The sequence below is a fragment of the Eptesicus fuscus genome, chromosome 2 (genome assembly GCF_027574615.1).
Source record: "Eptesicus fuscus isolate TK198812 chromosome 2, DD_ASM_mEF_20220401, whole genome shotgun sequence".
NCBI lineage: Eukaryota > Metazoa > Chordata > Mammalia > Chiroptera > Vespertilionidae > Eptesicus > Eptesicus fuscus.
In genome coordinates, this window is record NC_072474.1 from 57,015,760 (window position 1) to 57,032,025 (window position 16,266).

The 16,266-nt window shown below is 34.2% G+C and overlaps 1 protein-coding gene across 1 annotated transcript in view; it reads right to left on the bottom strand.

Annotated features, from left to right (window-relative positions):
• Window positions 1-16,266, bottom strand: part of CCSER1 (coiled-coil serine rich protein 1) — a 1,048,396-nt gene that overhangs the window by 374,614 nt on the left and 657,516 nt on the right. Inside the window, exon 9 of the mRNA XM_054727411.1 lies at window positions 10,285-10,329. Within this exon, the coding sequence (XP_054583386.1) occupies window positions 10,285-10,329 (45 nt within the window). The remainder of the gene's footprint in view (window positions 1-10,284; window positions 10,330-16,266) is intronic.

Consider the following 16,266-nt stretch of genomic DNA (forward strand, 5'->3'; position numbering starts at 1 on the left):
ACGCCCAGTCTTCTTATACACCGGAAAATAAGGTACTAGTAAAGTACAGCATAGGGAATATAGTAAAAAATATACTATATCCCAATTACTATTTATGATATCAGATGGGTACTAGACTTATCAGGATGATAACTTTTAAGTTACATAAATATCTAATCACTATGTTGTACACCTGAATATCATATAGCAATTCTAATTGAAAATTAAATAAAACATTATCAAGAAACTGAAAAGACAACTGATGGAATGGGAAAAATACTTATAAATCATATATTCACTATATATATGAAGAACTCTTACAACTCAATAACACCACTACAAACAATGCAGTTAAAAATGGTAAAAGGGTAAAAGGAGGTGGTAAAATGAGTTAATTATATGGTAACAGAAGGAAACTACTTTGGATGGCAAGCACACAATGTTACATTATTTAAATTTCTATGTATAATAGTGTACACCTGAAAATTTAAATAATGTTATTAACCAATGTCGTCTAGTAAATTTAATAAAAATAAAAAATAAATTAAGATATTTTTTTAAAAACTTCCATATTGGTTATTTTTATTGGCATCAGTCATTGAGATGATTTTCACATATAAAATCTCATTTTCTCTATTGCTAAAAAGCCCATGAGGTAAGGTACCCCTATAAATTTAAATTTTAAAATGAAGAATCTGAGCTACAGATAGGTTATAGAACTTGCTCAATATCACACTGATGAGCAAAGGGCAGAATTTGTATTAAGAGCTTCAAAATACATGCCATCTAACAAGCTTACTATCTTACACTACTTCTTAATTTAAAGTCATTTCTCATTTAGGAAAAACATAATGAATTGTTATGCCACAGAAGTCTTTGTCTGCAACACATATATAAAGTTCTTACAACTAATTTTATGGTCCTATTGAAGCCATTGGCTCTCTTAATACCTACATCATTTACAGTTTTCTCTGACCTCACATCGCATGAATTCTATATGAATACTAAAGTTACTATGTTTCTGCAGCTTCCTTTTAAATTCCTTTCACTTACCAGCTTCTTAAATATGCTTCTCACATTCATTTCCTTGTTGCCAGCTCTTGAACTATTTTCAACATGGCTATCACCTCTTTTATTCCATCAAAAGTCATTCACTAAGATTAGTAATACATTTTTCAAGACAAAACTAGAATATTATTTGTTTTCCCTGATGCTGTTGACCTCTGTCTACTTTTGATATTTTTGTATTTGGCACTACTTATTTTCAATATTCGTTGTGACCTTTACTTCCAGAAGTAAACTAGAGCTAATGCATTATTAAATGTAACTTGTTAGAGGAGAAATCAACAACATTTTGATAGGCTACAACTGGAAGCAAGAAAGAGACGAACTATTTCTCCATTTTTTGTAAAAGGTGACCAACAGGTTATATACAATGTGCACAAATTTTTCAAATTGATTTCACATTTTTTAACAAATGTGTTTAATTTCTAAAATTCTGTTTTCAGAGCATTTGAGATATTAAAATTGCAGATAAGGAAATATTTACATGTGTTATTTTAATATTTTATTTACTATTGATTATTGGAATGTAAATGTAACCAAATTTCAAGGTTATTGAAGAGAACAAGATGCAACTGAGTAAATATTTAAGAGCAAAGAGAAAGCTTCTTTTTTGAGGAAAAAGGATGGTGAAATTATATTATTTCTAACTAAAAGCCCAGTGCACAAAATCGCATGGCCTTGCCCATCCACACGTGCCTCACCGTGCTCATAGCTCCGCATTCCCGCGCGCTGCACTGAACCTGCATCACTGCGCCCACCTGCCCGCTGTCCTGTCCGCCCTTACAAGACTTGCCTTTAATTCATCCTGCCTGGACCTTAGCATCCTTCAAATATTTTCCCAATTTAGACATCTACTAAAACTTTGTCAATGTAGTGTTTGCTGTTTTTCATTTGTTTGTCTGTTTACATTCCAGTAGGTCTAACAAACTTAGTTTTGCTTGATCAATAGGTTTTCTTCTTTGTGATCTTTGGTGAGGTCAATAGTAAAAAATTATGGAGATATATTAGATTCCATCAAAACCCCTATGCAAAGTGACTTAGGCTATTCTACTTGAAATAAGTCCTTCTGAGGGTATGGAAGTCTCCCATTCAGGAGTCTCTCACACAGCAACAGGTAAGCTCGGCATTGGGTCTAAACTTGAAGTTCCTTTTGTTAGTCTACCAAATGCAGAGTTTCTGCCTCCTGGGAATGAGAATGCTTTTTTATTAATTCTAATCAAATTTGAAAACACTGACCCTGGGTGAAAAAACACCTGTCCTTTTCTTTGCAACATTACTGTTGGTCTGTTTCCATGACTCCCCCTTGTGAGTCAATAAGAAGAGGTCTGACTTCAAGCACTCACGAGTTCAGATGTTTTTGTCAGCCTGATTCCTTTAGACAATTTTTACCTCAAATCATCGTTAAAAACCTTTATAAGGACTCTCTGCAATCTTGTTTTTGTTGATTCTACTTAGTTTCACTTTGCTTGGAGTTGGGGGGTTGTAAGACCCCCCACCTGGTCTTAGACTAGGTTCTTTTTTAATTAAAATTTTTAATGTTGATGTAATTGCAGGTGATCCCCTTCTTCCCCACCCCCACTCCCGTCCCCATGCCCTTGCCCACTTCTACCTACCCCTGTTTCTCCCTCCCTTATCCTTCACCAGGCTATTGTCAAGGCTCTTAAGATAGGAGGTCACCCAAACAAAATTTTATCGTGGTCTTCTTGATCTATTTTATCCTCTAGGTCAGTGATGGGCAACCTTTTGAGCTTGGTGTGTCAAACTTCGCCAAAAAACTGAGCATAACTCAGGTAGTGTGTCACTTTGAGGAAAAAACATTATTTCGCAAATGTTTCATCCTCAGGAGCAGCAAATGTTTCATCCTCCGCATGCGGCCGCTGAGGCGGCCGCGTGTCACCAGAAATGGCTACGCGTGTCAGTGCTGACACACGTGTCATAGGTTCGCCATCACTGGCCTAGGTCCACATTACTTTATATTTTTTTATTTTTATTACATATATTGGAGTGACATTGGTTATTAAGATCATATAGGCTTCAAGCATACATTTCTATGATACATGATCTGTATATTGTATTTTGTGCCCACCATCCAAAGTCTACTCATCTTCCGTCACCATATATTTGGTCACCTGTACCCTTAACTATCCCTGCACTCCTCCTTTCTCCCTGGTAAGCACCCTACTGTTGTCTGGGTCTATGAGCTTCAGTTTTATGTCACACATGTGACTAAAATCATATGGTGCTTATTTTTCTGAATGACATATTTTGTTTAGTATAATATTCTCAAGGTCCATCAATGCTTTTGAAAATGGCAGAATTTCATCTTTTCTAATGGCTAAGTAGTATTCCATAGTAATATGTACCACATCTTCTTTATCCAATTTATATTTTAACTCCTGTGTCTATGTCTCTAACAGGCATAATTCCACCCAGTACAATCTAAAACTGCTGAGTTCATTTTGGGGAACTTTGTCATGAACATGACTGTTGAATTGTTGGTTGATAGATTCACTAGGTTTAAAATTATTTTTTAAACTTATTGTAAACATTCTTTTGTGTGGCTCTGTGTATGTGTGTGTGTATGGGTGTAATGTATTTCCTATATCTAACACTTCTTTTATCCTCCACAGTGATGATTTCATACATGCTGTAAGCTATATCCCTGTGACTTCTTTTCTTTCCTCTCTCTTTTTTCTGCTTCTCTTTGGAAATATTGTTCTATCCCTATGAACATACTCTATAAATATCTAATTTTCATAATCAATCAAACATTTCCAAAAGAAAGAGAAAAAAATTAACTGGTGTGCACTTTTATTCGAATTTCCCCCTCATTTGAGATACTACTAAGAATGTATTCTTTCTTACTGAAGCAGCTCTAATACACTTAGTTCTGCTTAATCAATTGGTTTCTTTTGGATAGTTGCTTGAAATGCTAATGGTCTAAAAGCATAGAAGAGATATTCAAAATCTAATTTGAAGATCTCCCAGAACATGTAAAAAAATGTGAAAAATAGCTTTAACACCTACAGGCCTTAGGCACAGCTCTCTGTAAACAAAACTTTAAGTAAAAGAAGTAATTTTTTAAGTCTCATCTGTAACATGAAATTTGAAATTAAGGAATTTCAAGATTCAGTGATGGATTTTAAATAGATTTTTATTGTCCTATTTGAAATTTGTCACCTCAGAACCAATTTAGAATCAGGCTAGGTCTTAGATTCCTAGTCTGTGTAGATAGTAAAATCTCCCAACAACATGACACTCACACTGTCTCTGAGAGAAGAAAAGACAAAAAGAAGAGCAGATGATATGAAAGACAGAACAGGAATTGCTGCCATTTGCTGGGTATTTATTATGTGGCAGGCACCACTCCAAGATTTTTATTAATTTTATCCTCTCAGCAATCTTATGAAACAGGAACAATTATTATGGTCATGTAATGTGTAATTCTTTCAATTAAACACTGATTCATAAGCACAACAGTCTTTTGCTTTCTTTATTGCCTGTCAATCCTGAGAAGGGGGAAATATAGATATGTTATTTTTTATTGAGCCCTTAAAAGGTCTCTTGATCTCAAAATCAAACTGTAAATCAAATGTGTCTTAGTGGAAAACTGTAGGCACTGAACCATTGAATTATTCTAGGGCAAATAGAAGAATTTCAAAAAAGAATATAATGTTAGCCAATACATATTTCCCCCAAAAAACTGTGTTAGCACTGGGGTTATAAACTATCTTTATCCTACAAAACTTCACAGCAAACAAAAATGGGATAGCTAAATTTGAACAGAAGTAGAAACATTCAGTCTATTCTGAATATTGAACAATAAGTAAAACATGCAAACGGAAGTAAGTTTGCAGAAAAATTATTAAAGACAAATGAAAATCATATGTTTCCTGGTGAAAATTTTATATTTGATGCACAAAGCTATAAAAGAAATATAATTATCTTCTATCATTTAAAAATTATGTAAAATATTAGATTTTAAGAGAACAATGGCAGACCAACACTCTTTGCTAACTCCTATTTCCAAGAACAAGACACTTCCTTCAATTTTCACTCTATTCTTAGAACTCACAAAGTTTTGTTTCCAAAAGTAATTCTTTCCAGTAGTTTGTTGGACATAGAAGAAGTAATAAAGAGTTTCTTAGCTTAAGCAATAATCTGGACCTAAAATAATCTGTTAAATAATTCTAATTAAATTATAAATAGAGAAATCAATGGCAATTTTTTGTTCCACTAGAAATATGCTTTATGCGAATATTCCAGGAAGACAAATTATTCTGAGATAAAAAATATAATTTAGCATTTTTTGCATTTTCTCTCTTTTGGAGATCAAATTAAAAAAATGACTTTTCAACTTAAAAAGTATAGATAAATAATTTGTCAAGGAATAAACAATTAAAAATTCTAACTAGACATAACAAAGACATAAAATCCACTATTTATCAGAATAAAAGACATAAAATCCACTATTTATTAGAATAAAATAAATATTCTCTTTATGGATATTATATGCTCAAGTGATACTTTACATAAATAAAAATCTTGAATTATTATTTAAATTATTAATGCATTTAATTATAAAGTAGGGTTGGGAAAATAGCATTAAAGTAAACATTTGTTTTCAGTCTACTTTTGTCAAATGCCTAATTATGTTTCTTTGAGCATTAGAAGTCCATATTATTTATAATTTCCTATTTATTGTATTTGCCAAAGAAAATGGAGGATTGGGGACATTGCAATGCAACAGAGAGGGTTAGTGAAGCATTCTGGACTACAAAACAGACAGATTGCAGGATATTCTCATGATTTTCTTGAGAATGACACATTCATAAATCAGCTATTTTAATAATTTGAAATGCCCACTTTTTAAACTGTGTCTATTAGAATTTATCTATTTGTACTTGCAATCCCCTAATTAAAAGTGGAATTTTTAAAATATCATTGGCATATTAAAAAAACAAAACAAACAAAAAACAAAACAAAATTTTCAAACCACAAGGAATTTTTCTAGGAATTGGATGAAGGTATCTATAGTATTTGTTGATCAACTTTCTAAAAAATGCTTCTAGAAATTATCTAAAGTGTTCATTTTCTTCTAGATGTTTGGGAAGCCATCCATAGTGTTCTATAACAGTATAAAACTATTTATTTAAATTGTTCAAATGTACTAATATTAATCCTGCCTTCAGAATTCCAGGTGAAGAATGGCAACATGATTTCTATTTACTTTGCTCATAACTGTGGAAGATCCAAGCTTTATAATTATATAAAAGTGATTCCTGATCATTACACACTTACAATATTTCCACTGCATTTATCATTCTGGCATCTATGTAATTTCCAATGACACAGCCATAATCCAAAAGTTCCATTAACCATTGTCTCTCACATTAACTTACCACAATCAGTACAATTTCTGAAATTAAATTTTAACACTGATTTATATACCCAACAATAACAATTAGTCTTCTTCATCCATGATGTAAAGTCACACATCATTTGTACTTAGACTGATATAAAATGTCCAGAATATGGGTGGTTGAGTATTATTGAGGCAGGGTGAAAGTAAAGATAATTTGCCATTCAAAATCAGTGTGTATACACACACACATGTGCATATGTACCCATACACCCACAGATGAATCTTATTAAATTATCAAAAACTGTGCTTTGGAAAATATAATATTATTTAAAATAAAAATAAACTATAAAATATTTTCAGCCGAAACCGGTTTGGCTCAGTGGATAGAGCGTCGGCCTGCGGACTCAAGGATCCCAGGTTCGATTTTGGTCAAGGGCATGTACCTTGGTTGCGGGCACATCCCCAGTAGGGGGTGTGCAAGAGGCAGCTGATCGATGTTTCTCTCTCATCGATGTTTCTAACTCTCTATCCCTCTCTCTTCCTCTCTGTAAAAAATCAATAAAATATATTAAAAAATATATATATTTTCATAAAACTGATAGTAATTTTGGTTTTAATAAAAATTAATTATAAAAACACTATGTGGAAAAACAGAAATTCCTTGAGAACAAAATAAAAATTTATCTATGTCTCAGACCCAATGGATTTTCACTGAGGTTTTTCTATGTGCTACAAGATCCCACTATAGGGAGAAAGTTTGCTTATAACCAGATAGTAATATCAGTTAATCATACTTTACACAGCATTCCACTAATTTCCCATTTTAAACAACCTTATTATTAACCACTATGATAGACCCCATCAATTTATACATACATAAATATACAAAAATATGAATGTAGCTTTTTAAAAATACAATATCTGTTTTTAAATATTTCACAATAATAAAATCAATTTAGGTGTTACCCTTCAGAAAAGTAACATATTTTAATCACGTCTTAATTTATACTTTTATACAGCATACAGTGTTCAAATCTGGCCTTCCTATCCAGCAATTAGCTTTTGAATAGTATTTAAGACCTAGCTAAATAGCATATAATGGCCTGCTTCAATTTTCCATGCATATTCTAGCTGTTGTCATTATCTCAAATAGGTAAATAAAACACTTTGAATAACACTTCTTAAACCTTCTTATAAATATTTGGCAATAGGCCTTTAGTTTTACATTCATCAACACCTGTTGGGAATATCTGTCATTTGCACTAAGACAAATTAATTCATCTTAAGATGTAATGATTGTCATTAAATTGTCATCAATCATAGTAGCAGTAGGATGAGAAATTCTAAGAGAATGTTTTATGTGAGAATTTCTAAATCTGCACATTTCAATTTAACATAATCATAGATATATTATTCATATTTTTAATGCACACATGTAATGCAACACAGCAAATAGCAATCATCAAGATACATGTCACATCTTGTAAGTAAGAGAGATCAGGAGGCTCTTAAGATAGTAATTGGGCTATTTGTTTCCAGATCACATACCACTAAGATTTGGCAGAACAGTTTTCACAACATATTTCACCCAATTGTCTGATACATCCCTAAATTTCCTACCATAGACCAGATTAGGCTTTATAATCATGAGAAAAAACTAAGGTGAGTGTCAGGTAGAAAAGAAATATGTCCAAGTAACCCAATGTTGCCCAGAGAGGAGGCGAAGTGTCTTTTTTGAATTCTAATAGTTGACATTTACTGTTTATTCCTGAATTTAGGGTATCAAGTGGAAAAGACATTTCTGGGCTACCAGTGATTTGATGATCTTACCTTCTTCACAATGACTCCACTAATCTCAGAGAGAAGGCCCGAATCAAGGTTCTCCTTTCAACGTAGATGAAAACATTAAATTGTAGGTTTATTAAAAATGTGACCTTCATACAAACCATAAAACAGTTTCAAGAAAAAATATTTAAAAAAATTAAAATACATTATCAGCATGTCCCTTACCCACAAGCACAATCAAAATAAAATAAGAGGAAATGAAAAAATAAGCAATAAAATTTAACACTCTTTTCAAATAAAACCAGTCAGTCATTAGGTTTTTAAAAATAACATGAAACATTGAAAAAAATCATCATAAAACAAATAAAGAATATTTCCGTTATTACATAGATACATGGATGTAAGTTTTCCTTCTTGGGACACACAGTTGCTGCTAGACTAGAATGCAGCAGCCAGAAGCTGGATATCTCTAAATGTGTGTCCTGAAAGGCATTGAATCAGCAGAGATAAATAGTGGCAGGACTGCTGGGCTGTGAACTTTCACTTAGGAGGTGATGAATTAAGTTCTTTCTCTAAGTGGATCCATTTTGGTCATGTCTGAGCAAAAGCAGTCACCCTCACAAAACTGTAAGTGGCTCTGAGGTCTTCCTTACAAAGTACATTTCCCCCCCACCCTGCTGCACTGATGACCACATTCTTATTACCTTGCTCTCCTACAACCTGAAAAGCATCTAAAGATTTATCTTCCTTAGCTCTTCTGCCAACATGAGCCAACTACTATATGTTCCTCAAAAGGAACAGATTCATCTGGATGGAAAATAGCAAATAAATGGGAAGAGGCCCAAAACGACAAGTTTACTAGGAACTAAAATGCCAAATATTAAAATGCACACAACTGCAAGTTATAACAGCAAGGAAAGAAGAGGAAAACACTACATATTTCATACAGAAGAAAACTGTTTTCTATAAAAAGAGAGTCATGGAGAGAGAGGGAGGTAAGACATATTTTCTCATTTTGAAAGACAAAACATCTTCACATTTGCCTTCCCACAAAAAACAACAACAACCAGTTATATAAATATCACCAAAAAATAAAATTACCTTTTGCACAATAAGAAAATACTGATTTACTGAATTAAATATTCCACCACCACCCCACTTCGAACAACCGAAATCTCAGAGTAAAGTATATGTATGCACTGAGCAAGGAAAGAACTTTTATCATGATTGTCTGCATATTAGAATTAGAAAATAATAATATATGTCATGATTACAATATGGTCTTATGTTTGGTATTATTAAAAGTTACCCTTCTGTTCAAAGCATCTGGGATAGACAATAATTAAAGTTTTAAAATCACTAGACTTATCAAAGCAACTTCACACTATCAATAACATATAACAGCCTAGTACCATATACCAATGGCCTTGGATAGGAGAGTAAAGAATCCCATATGTCGTAAAATGTTTCCATTGTTAGAATTTCGCTAACTTCTCGGTAAGTTATTTTATTTTATTTATTTTTTAAATATATTTTATTGATTTTTTACAGAGAGGAAGAGAGAGGGACAGAGAGCTAGAAACATCGATGAGAGAGAAACATAGATCAGCTGCCTCTTGCACACCCCCTACTGGGGATGTGCCCGCAACCGGAATCGAACCTGGGACCCTTCAGTCCGCAGGCCGACGCTCTATCCACTGAGCCAAACCGGTTTCGGTCTCGGTAAATTATTTTAAATATTGCATGTAACGTTTTCTTCTGCCCTCGCCCGCGGGTCTGACTGCTGTGAAAGTCCATTTTAACAGAAGAGCCTGCCTAACCAGAGAAAAGGTATTTTTTTCAGTTGCAGAGAAACAAGCACAAATAACACAGCTACATAAGTATGTGTAAAGTGTGGTTTGGCCAGAGCAAATGGAATATATGTACACAAAATTCTTCTCACCACATCCCCATCTCCATCGTCGTCATCATCATCATCATCATCATCATCATCATCATCCTCATCCTCATGTCACCTTCACCAACCACATCACTGCAACATTGGAACCATTTTCTCTTCCTCCCTCTCCCTCTCTCTTAGACTTTCTTACCTCTCTCCCTCCTGGTACTGCCTCCAGTCTTTTCAGGTTCAAACCCTGAAAGAAAACAAAATAAAACAGAATATATTATCGTTGGCAAAGAAGTTATATAATAATTAGTACTAGTGCAAAAGTTTTGAAGTAAAAGAAATAATTCATTTAACAAAGAAGATCTGAGTATAGATGAATATCTCACACACATGCCAATATCTGTATCTGTATAAGTCTTCAAAGGTCGTACCAATGTATTTCCTGCTAAATCTTAAGACTATTAGTAAAAACACAATATACTAGTAAGCATTTGTTTTAGCAATGATTGCTTGTGCCTTGCGGAAATGACAATCTAAAAGCTGCTGTTTAAACTGAAGTGGTGCGTGTAGGGCATGCTATGATAGTGAGCTCGTACTCTATGCACTGGGTCTGGCATATTTGGCACACAAGTAAGGAAGATAAAAGCAGCAGCATCCCTGGCAGCACTGGTCATCACCTAGGAAACATTCAGGATATTATCTCCTGATGAAGGACCTTTGTCCCTCTTCTGTTATCATAACCATTTCTATGATAAGAGTTCTCAGTGAACATGATGCTTCATTTAAATGGAAGGAGAGTTCATCTTTTTATCAGCAAGCCTATTGTAAACAGTGCTTATGGCACAATAAAGAGTCTCTCTCCCTCTCTCTCTCTCTCTCTCTCTCTGAAAATTGCTATTCAAACAAAACTCGCAGGGAAACACCTATACAGATTTCTAGAGCTGCTTCTCTGTGTATTTCCTGCTACGTATTTCTGTGATCTCACCCACAAATTCTAGCTGCCTTGGTCTCTCTAAACTCAGAACTTTGTCTTCTCAACCTCAAATTTAAAGACTCAGATGTTCTGTTTGGACTGTTCCTCTGTGCACCATGACCCACAAACTGCCTCCAGGTAGAAACCCAGGTACTGTAAGGCTCTCTTTCTCTTTTCTCAGGTGTTATGTACTTCCTTGTGTGCTTTTTAATGTGTGATAATTGTTTTAGATGTTTTGTCCAGTTTTCTAATCATTACAGCAGATGGCAAGTCTTATAGATAGTACTCCTTCATCAATAGAAGCAGAAGTCAAAGTAAGTACTTTACATGTACTTTTTTCAAAAGGAGAAAATTAAAGCTTATAAAATTTAAATTATGCCAGCTGAGTACCCGAACTAGTAAGTACAAAAGCAAAATTTAAACAATATCTTAAAAGCCTGGACACCAAGCTCATTCACTCATCCTTAGCCAGGGTTCTTTAAATTTATAGTAATGGAGATGTTTCATGTGTTTTATACTTATGGACACAAATTAATGATAACATGAAACTTATGAATGAGTCATGATGTTTCTTCAAGGAAACAGTGATCAAGAAGAGCTAGGTGTCAGGACTTTGAGAATAAAAAAAAGCATACCCACTTGGATGAAGAGGGTCTGAAAGGTACGCTTGCCAGGGTAGATATAATATATTGTATGAATTATATAAAGAGCTTGGTCATAATTTGGGCACTAACTTATTGAAAAACCAATCTTTAAGTTGAAGAGCTGAATCAGAGAATCTGACGGAAAGAATTTGGGAGCCATATGCACAAAGAATAATGACCTAAGGGGATTCTCCATATGCTAACAGGGACTTGGGCAAGAATTTATCTCAATGGATAAGTCAAATGATCTAGGATGTAATGAGATTCACTAAGAAGTATTGAGGTATGACCTGGAAGATGTGAAGCCCTAACCGATGGCAGAAATTACTCTGAGCACTAGAGTAAGACTAAGCCTTCTAGTTGGAAGGTCAGATGGCTTGAGTGGGGAAAGCTGCTGGGGGAAGTACAATCTGTGACTTAGAGCTTCTACTAGGAAAACAAGAGCTCTCCTGATTTTTGTTGGCTCTTACAGATAGTAACTTGGTTAACTTGCTATGAAAAATGAGACCATCACATCAGCCCAATTAACTAAGCAATAACAGTTAAGGAGTATTTTCAAAAGAAATATTAATCTCAAAACCCAGTCCTTTCTTTGTGTTAATTTATATATATATGCAACACAATTTTCACATTTTTGAAATGAAAAAAAATTAGTGTTTTAATATTTTGTGTAATGTCCACTAAAATAAATATTGCAATAACTCTGAAGAAAATAATTGTATAATTCTATTCAGTGAGACAATCTGATCTTCAGAAAGACTTGATGTCAATAAGAACAGTAAAATTACTTATCCTATATAATAAAAACCAAATATGTAAATCAACCAAACAGGAGAACGACTGGTCACTATGATGCTCAATGACCACCAGGGGGCAGACACTCAGGCAGGAGCCGCCCCCTGTGGTCAGTGCGCTCCCACAGGGAGAGTGCCACTCAGCCAGAAGCTGGGCTCATGGCTGGCTAGCGCAGTGGCGGTGGCGGGAGCCTCTCCTGCCTCCATGGAAGCACTAAGGATGTCAGACTGCCCCGGGGAGTGGGCCTAAGCCATCAGTCAGACATCCCCTGAGGGCTCCCAGACTGCGGGAGGGCGCAGGCCAGGCTTAGGGTCCCCCCTCCCAAGTGCACAAATTTTGTGCACCGGGCCTCTAGTGGATATATGAATATGTATGTATACTGGTTGACTAATAAAATTAATATAAGGTTTACAAAATTTTAACTGATATAAAATCCCACTTCATTGTTCTTAAATATTTAAGAGTACAATATTTATCTAGAAAGTCTTGAGAAAATCATGTTTAAAAATACTCTGGAGGATATGGTTGAGGAAAATGTATTTCCCTTGCTATACATATTTTCTCACTAGAGAATATAAATGGTTTGTGTAGATTGAAATTAAGCACATAGGACCAAACAAAATTGCTATAAATTGTAGGTGAAAAAAAATTACACCAAAGCAAATGTTCTACAGTGTGCTAAATTAAAATAGTTTAGTAAGGCATAAGGGGGAAAAGCTATCAACTGGGAAAAAAAATTGAATGTTCTGCCATGACTCTCTTGCAGTACAGCATTCAGGCATCCGTGTGAACACCCCTGGTAACTAGGCCAGGGTATGAGATCATGTCTGTGTAAAGTATGTATAGATGTAAAATATTCTCTTTTGTAATGACTACAATCTCATCATGCCAAATTGCTATCTATCATACCATAAAGATTTCCCCCACTTCCTTGTAAACCAAAAATCAGAAACTCAGTATCCAATGCCCCTAGATTTGGTTGATTTACTTGTCCAATATGGAAAACTATAGAATGAATAGCTGGAATAGATATTTCATTTCCAGTTCTGTGGAGATTTCATTGTGATCATTTTTCTTAACTGTAGAAGGTAGTCAAGATTTAACTGGATAAAACCAAAATTTCACTGTGAGATGTTTTACATTCAGCCTTAGCTATGGACGCATAAGAAAGAACTAGAGCCAAAACTGGTTTGGCTCAGGGGATAGAGCATCGGCCTGCAGACTCAAGGGTCCCAGGTTCAATTCTGGTCAAGGGCATGTACCTTGGTTGCGGGCACATCCCCAGTAGGGGGTGTGCAAGAGGCAGCTGATCGATGTTTCTCTCTCATCGATGTTTCTAACTCTCTATCCCTCTCTCTTCCTCTCTGTAAAAAATCAATAAAATATATTTAAAAAAAGAAAGAAAGAAAGAACTAGAAGGAACTTTAAATAATTTGTAGTTCAACCTCTTACACTGACAGATGTGGGACTTACAGCAGGAATTTAGCTTACAAATGGTAGATTCGGGGCTCGAACTCTGATCAGTGGGTCTGCAATCCAAGACTTTTTTTTTACCAAATTGTTTTAGTTGTTCTCTTATAAACCATTGTCTTACAAGCTACATAACTTTAGGCATATTCCTTAACCATTTTATGCCCCAGGTTTCTTACCTGTAGAATTGAGATAATCCATTAAGTGAGAGAATCTATATAAAACACAGCTCAGAGCCTAGTTCAAAGTTAATCCAAACATGCACCAAATTTTATTAGTAGCTTAAGATGTTGCTGCTTTTGTGATATTATTCCAAAGAAAGACTAATTATTACAACAGTTATAAAAATAACTAGTATTTTGGGGGTGTTCTCTATGTGTTAAGTACATTCCAAGTGTTTTACCTGGATTAATTCAATTCTTACAATAATCTCATTACATATTAAAATCAAATAGTTCTTCCCACACGAAGCTGAAATGGAAATTATCTTTTAATTGTTCTGCTCTGTTTTTGATCCTACTTCTTTAGGCAAATTAAGACATGCCACCTTATTCTTGCTGTTGTGAGATCATTGTGTAGCTCCGGTATAGGGCCCAAAAGAATGACTAGAGTGTAAAACACTTCTGCTTCTTACTACTACATTTCGTCTTAAACAGGGGCATCATTTGGAAGAGAAATGATGAGAGCAATGTTCAACACTGGACTTTGGTTTACCTATCAGGAAAATGATGTGGAGGTGGGAGGATATAGAGATAAATATTTAAAATTTAATATCTGTGGTATGTTTTAATTTTAAAACAGACAGACTGGTTCTCTTACTGGTTCTTTCTATCTCAGATGGCTTCTCAGGGAGACTGATGAAACTACTCAAGAAGTTCAAAAATTCCAACAAGTTTAAACACAGTTTGATACACCCATTGTCAACCTTAACTCAGTTCCTAAATTCTGATTTACTTAACTGGGATATCTATCTACTTTTACATCTACCATCTTGCTGCATAGACTTTATATTCAGTGTCAAGTTTCAATTACATTTTGCTGATAAAAAAAATGTTTAGCTGTATATATGTATTTCTAACCTCAGCTCTATTAGGATTTTTTTGAGTTAGTATGAGATTTTTGACCAGACATAGATTTAGAAAATAGACTTAGAAATTCAGAAACTCCACAGCTGCTAAACCTACTTAAAAATGTAAGAATTCACTATTACATATAATTTCTAGTTTTCCTTTAAAGTTGAACATAGTTTAAATATTTTTGAGGGTCCTTTATCTCTTTTTTAGTCACTATATTGGAAAATATTGTATTTTCTTATACTATGTTGAAATAATGTTACAGAGAGCTCTGTAGTGTACCTGTTGGAAAATTTTAGAGTTCATCAGGATCTAGGCTAAAATCTATCAAAGACAAAAACAAACAAACAAAAAAACAGCCAAATGACAAAATTTATTAAACTTTGTTTACAAAGTTAGTTATTCTAATCATCTTTGAAGCTCTATACTATGATATCTGTAATCTATTCACTGGGAGCTTTGAAATGTTCTTCATCTCCCTTTTCAAAAACCAAAATATGTTATTATTTTTAGATACTTCAACCATTTTTCATGGTGAAATTTCTAAAAGTTCTTGCATTTTAAAAACAAAAAATCATACCACATATCCTAAGTAATATCATAACTACAACATAGGATACTTTTTTATCTCTGAACATTTCTTTTATTTGTTTTTTAATTAAATCTTTATTGTTGAAAGTATTGCATATGTACCCTTTTTTCTCCATTGACCTCTTCTAGTCCACCCCCGTCCCCTGCCCCAATCCTTTACCACCCTATTGTCCATGTCCATTGGTTATGCATATAGCATACAAGTTCTTTGGTTGATCTCTTCCCACCACCCCCCACCCTCCTCCACTTAAATGTACACATATGCATATAATAAAAATAGTGTACAGTTGTTGATTTGTTACTAGATGATAGGCACTATGCTAAGACCTTCACATGGCTAATTTTTTTATCCCTCACAATTACACAATGTTGCAGGTGTTGTATTGATTCCTATTTTTGTCACAGTAATTGAGGCAAAGAGAGGTTAATTAACCTGCTCAAGGAGACACAGCTAGAAGGAGGGAGAGTTGAGTATTGAATCCAGAATATCTGATTACAGAGCTTCTTTTGTAGCCGCTACACATACTACCTCCAATAGTAACTATTATTTTGTTTCATTTGTATTGAGATGACTATCTAATATGAACTGGATTAATATGTGTCTAATAAATTAATGATTGAGTAACCTATTAGATGAG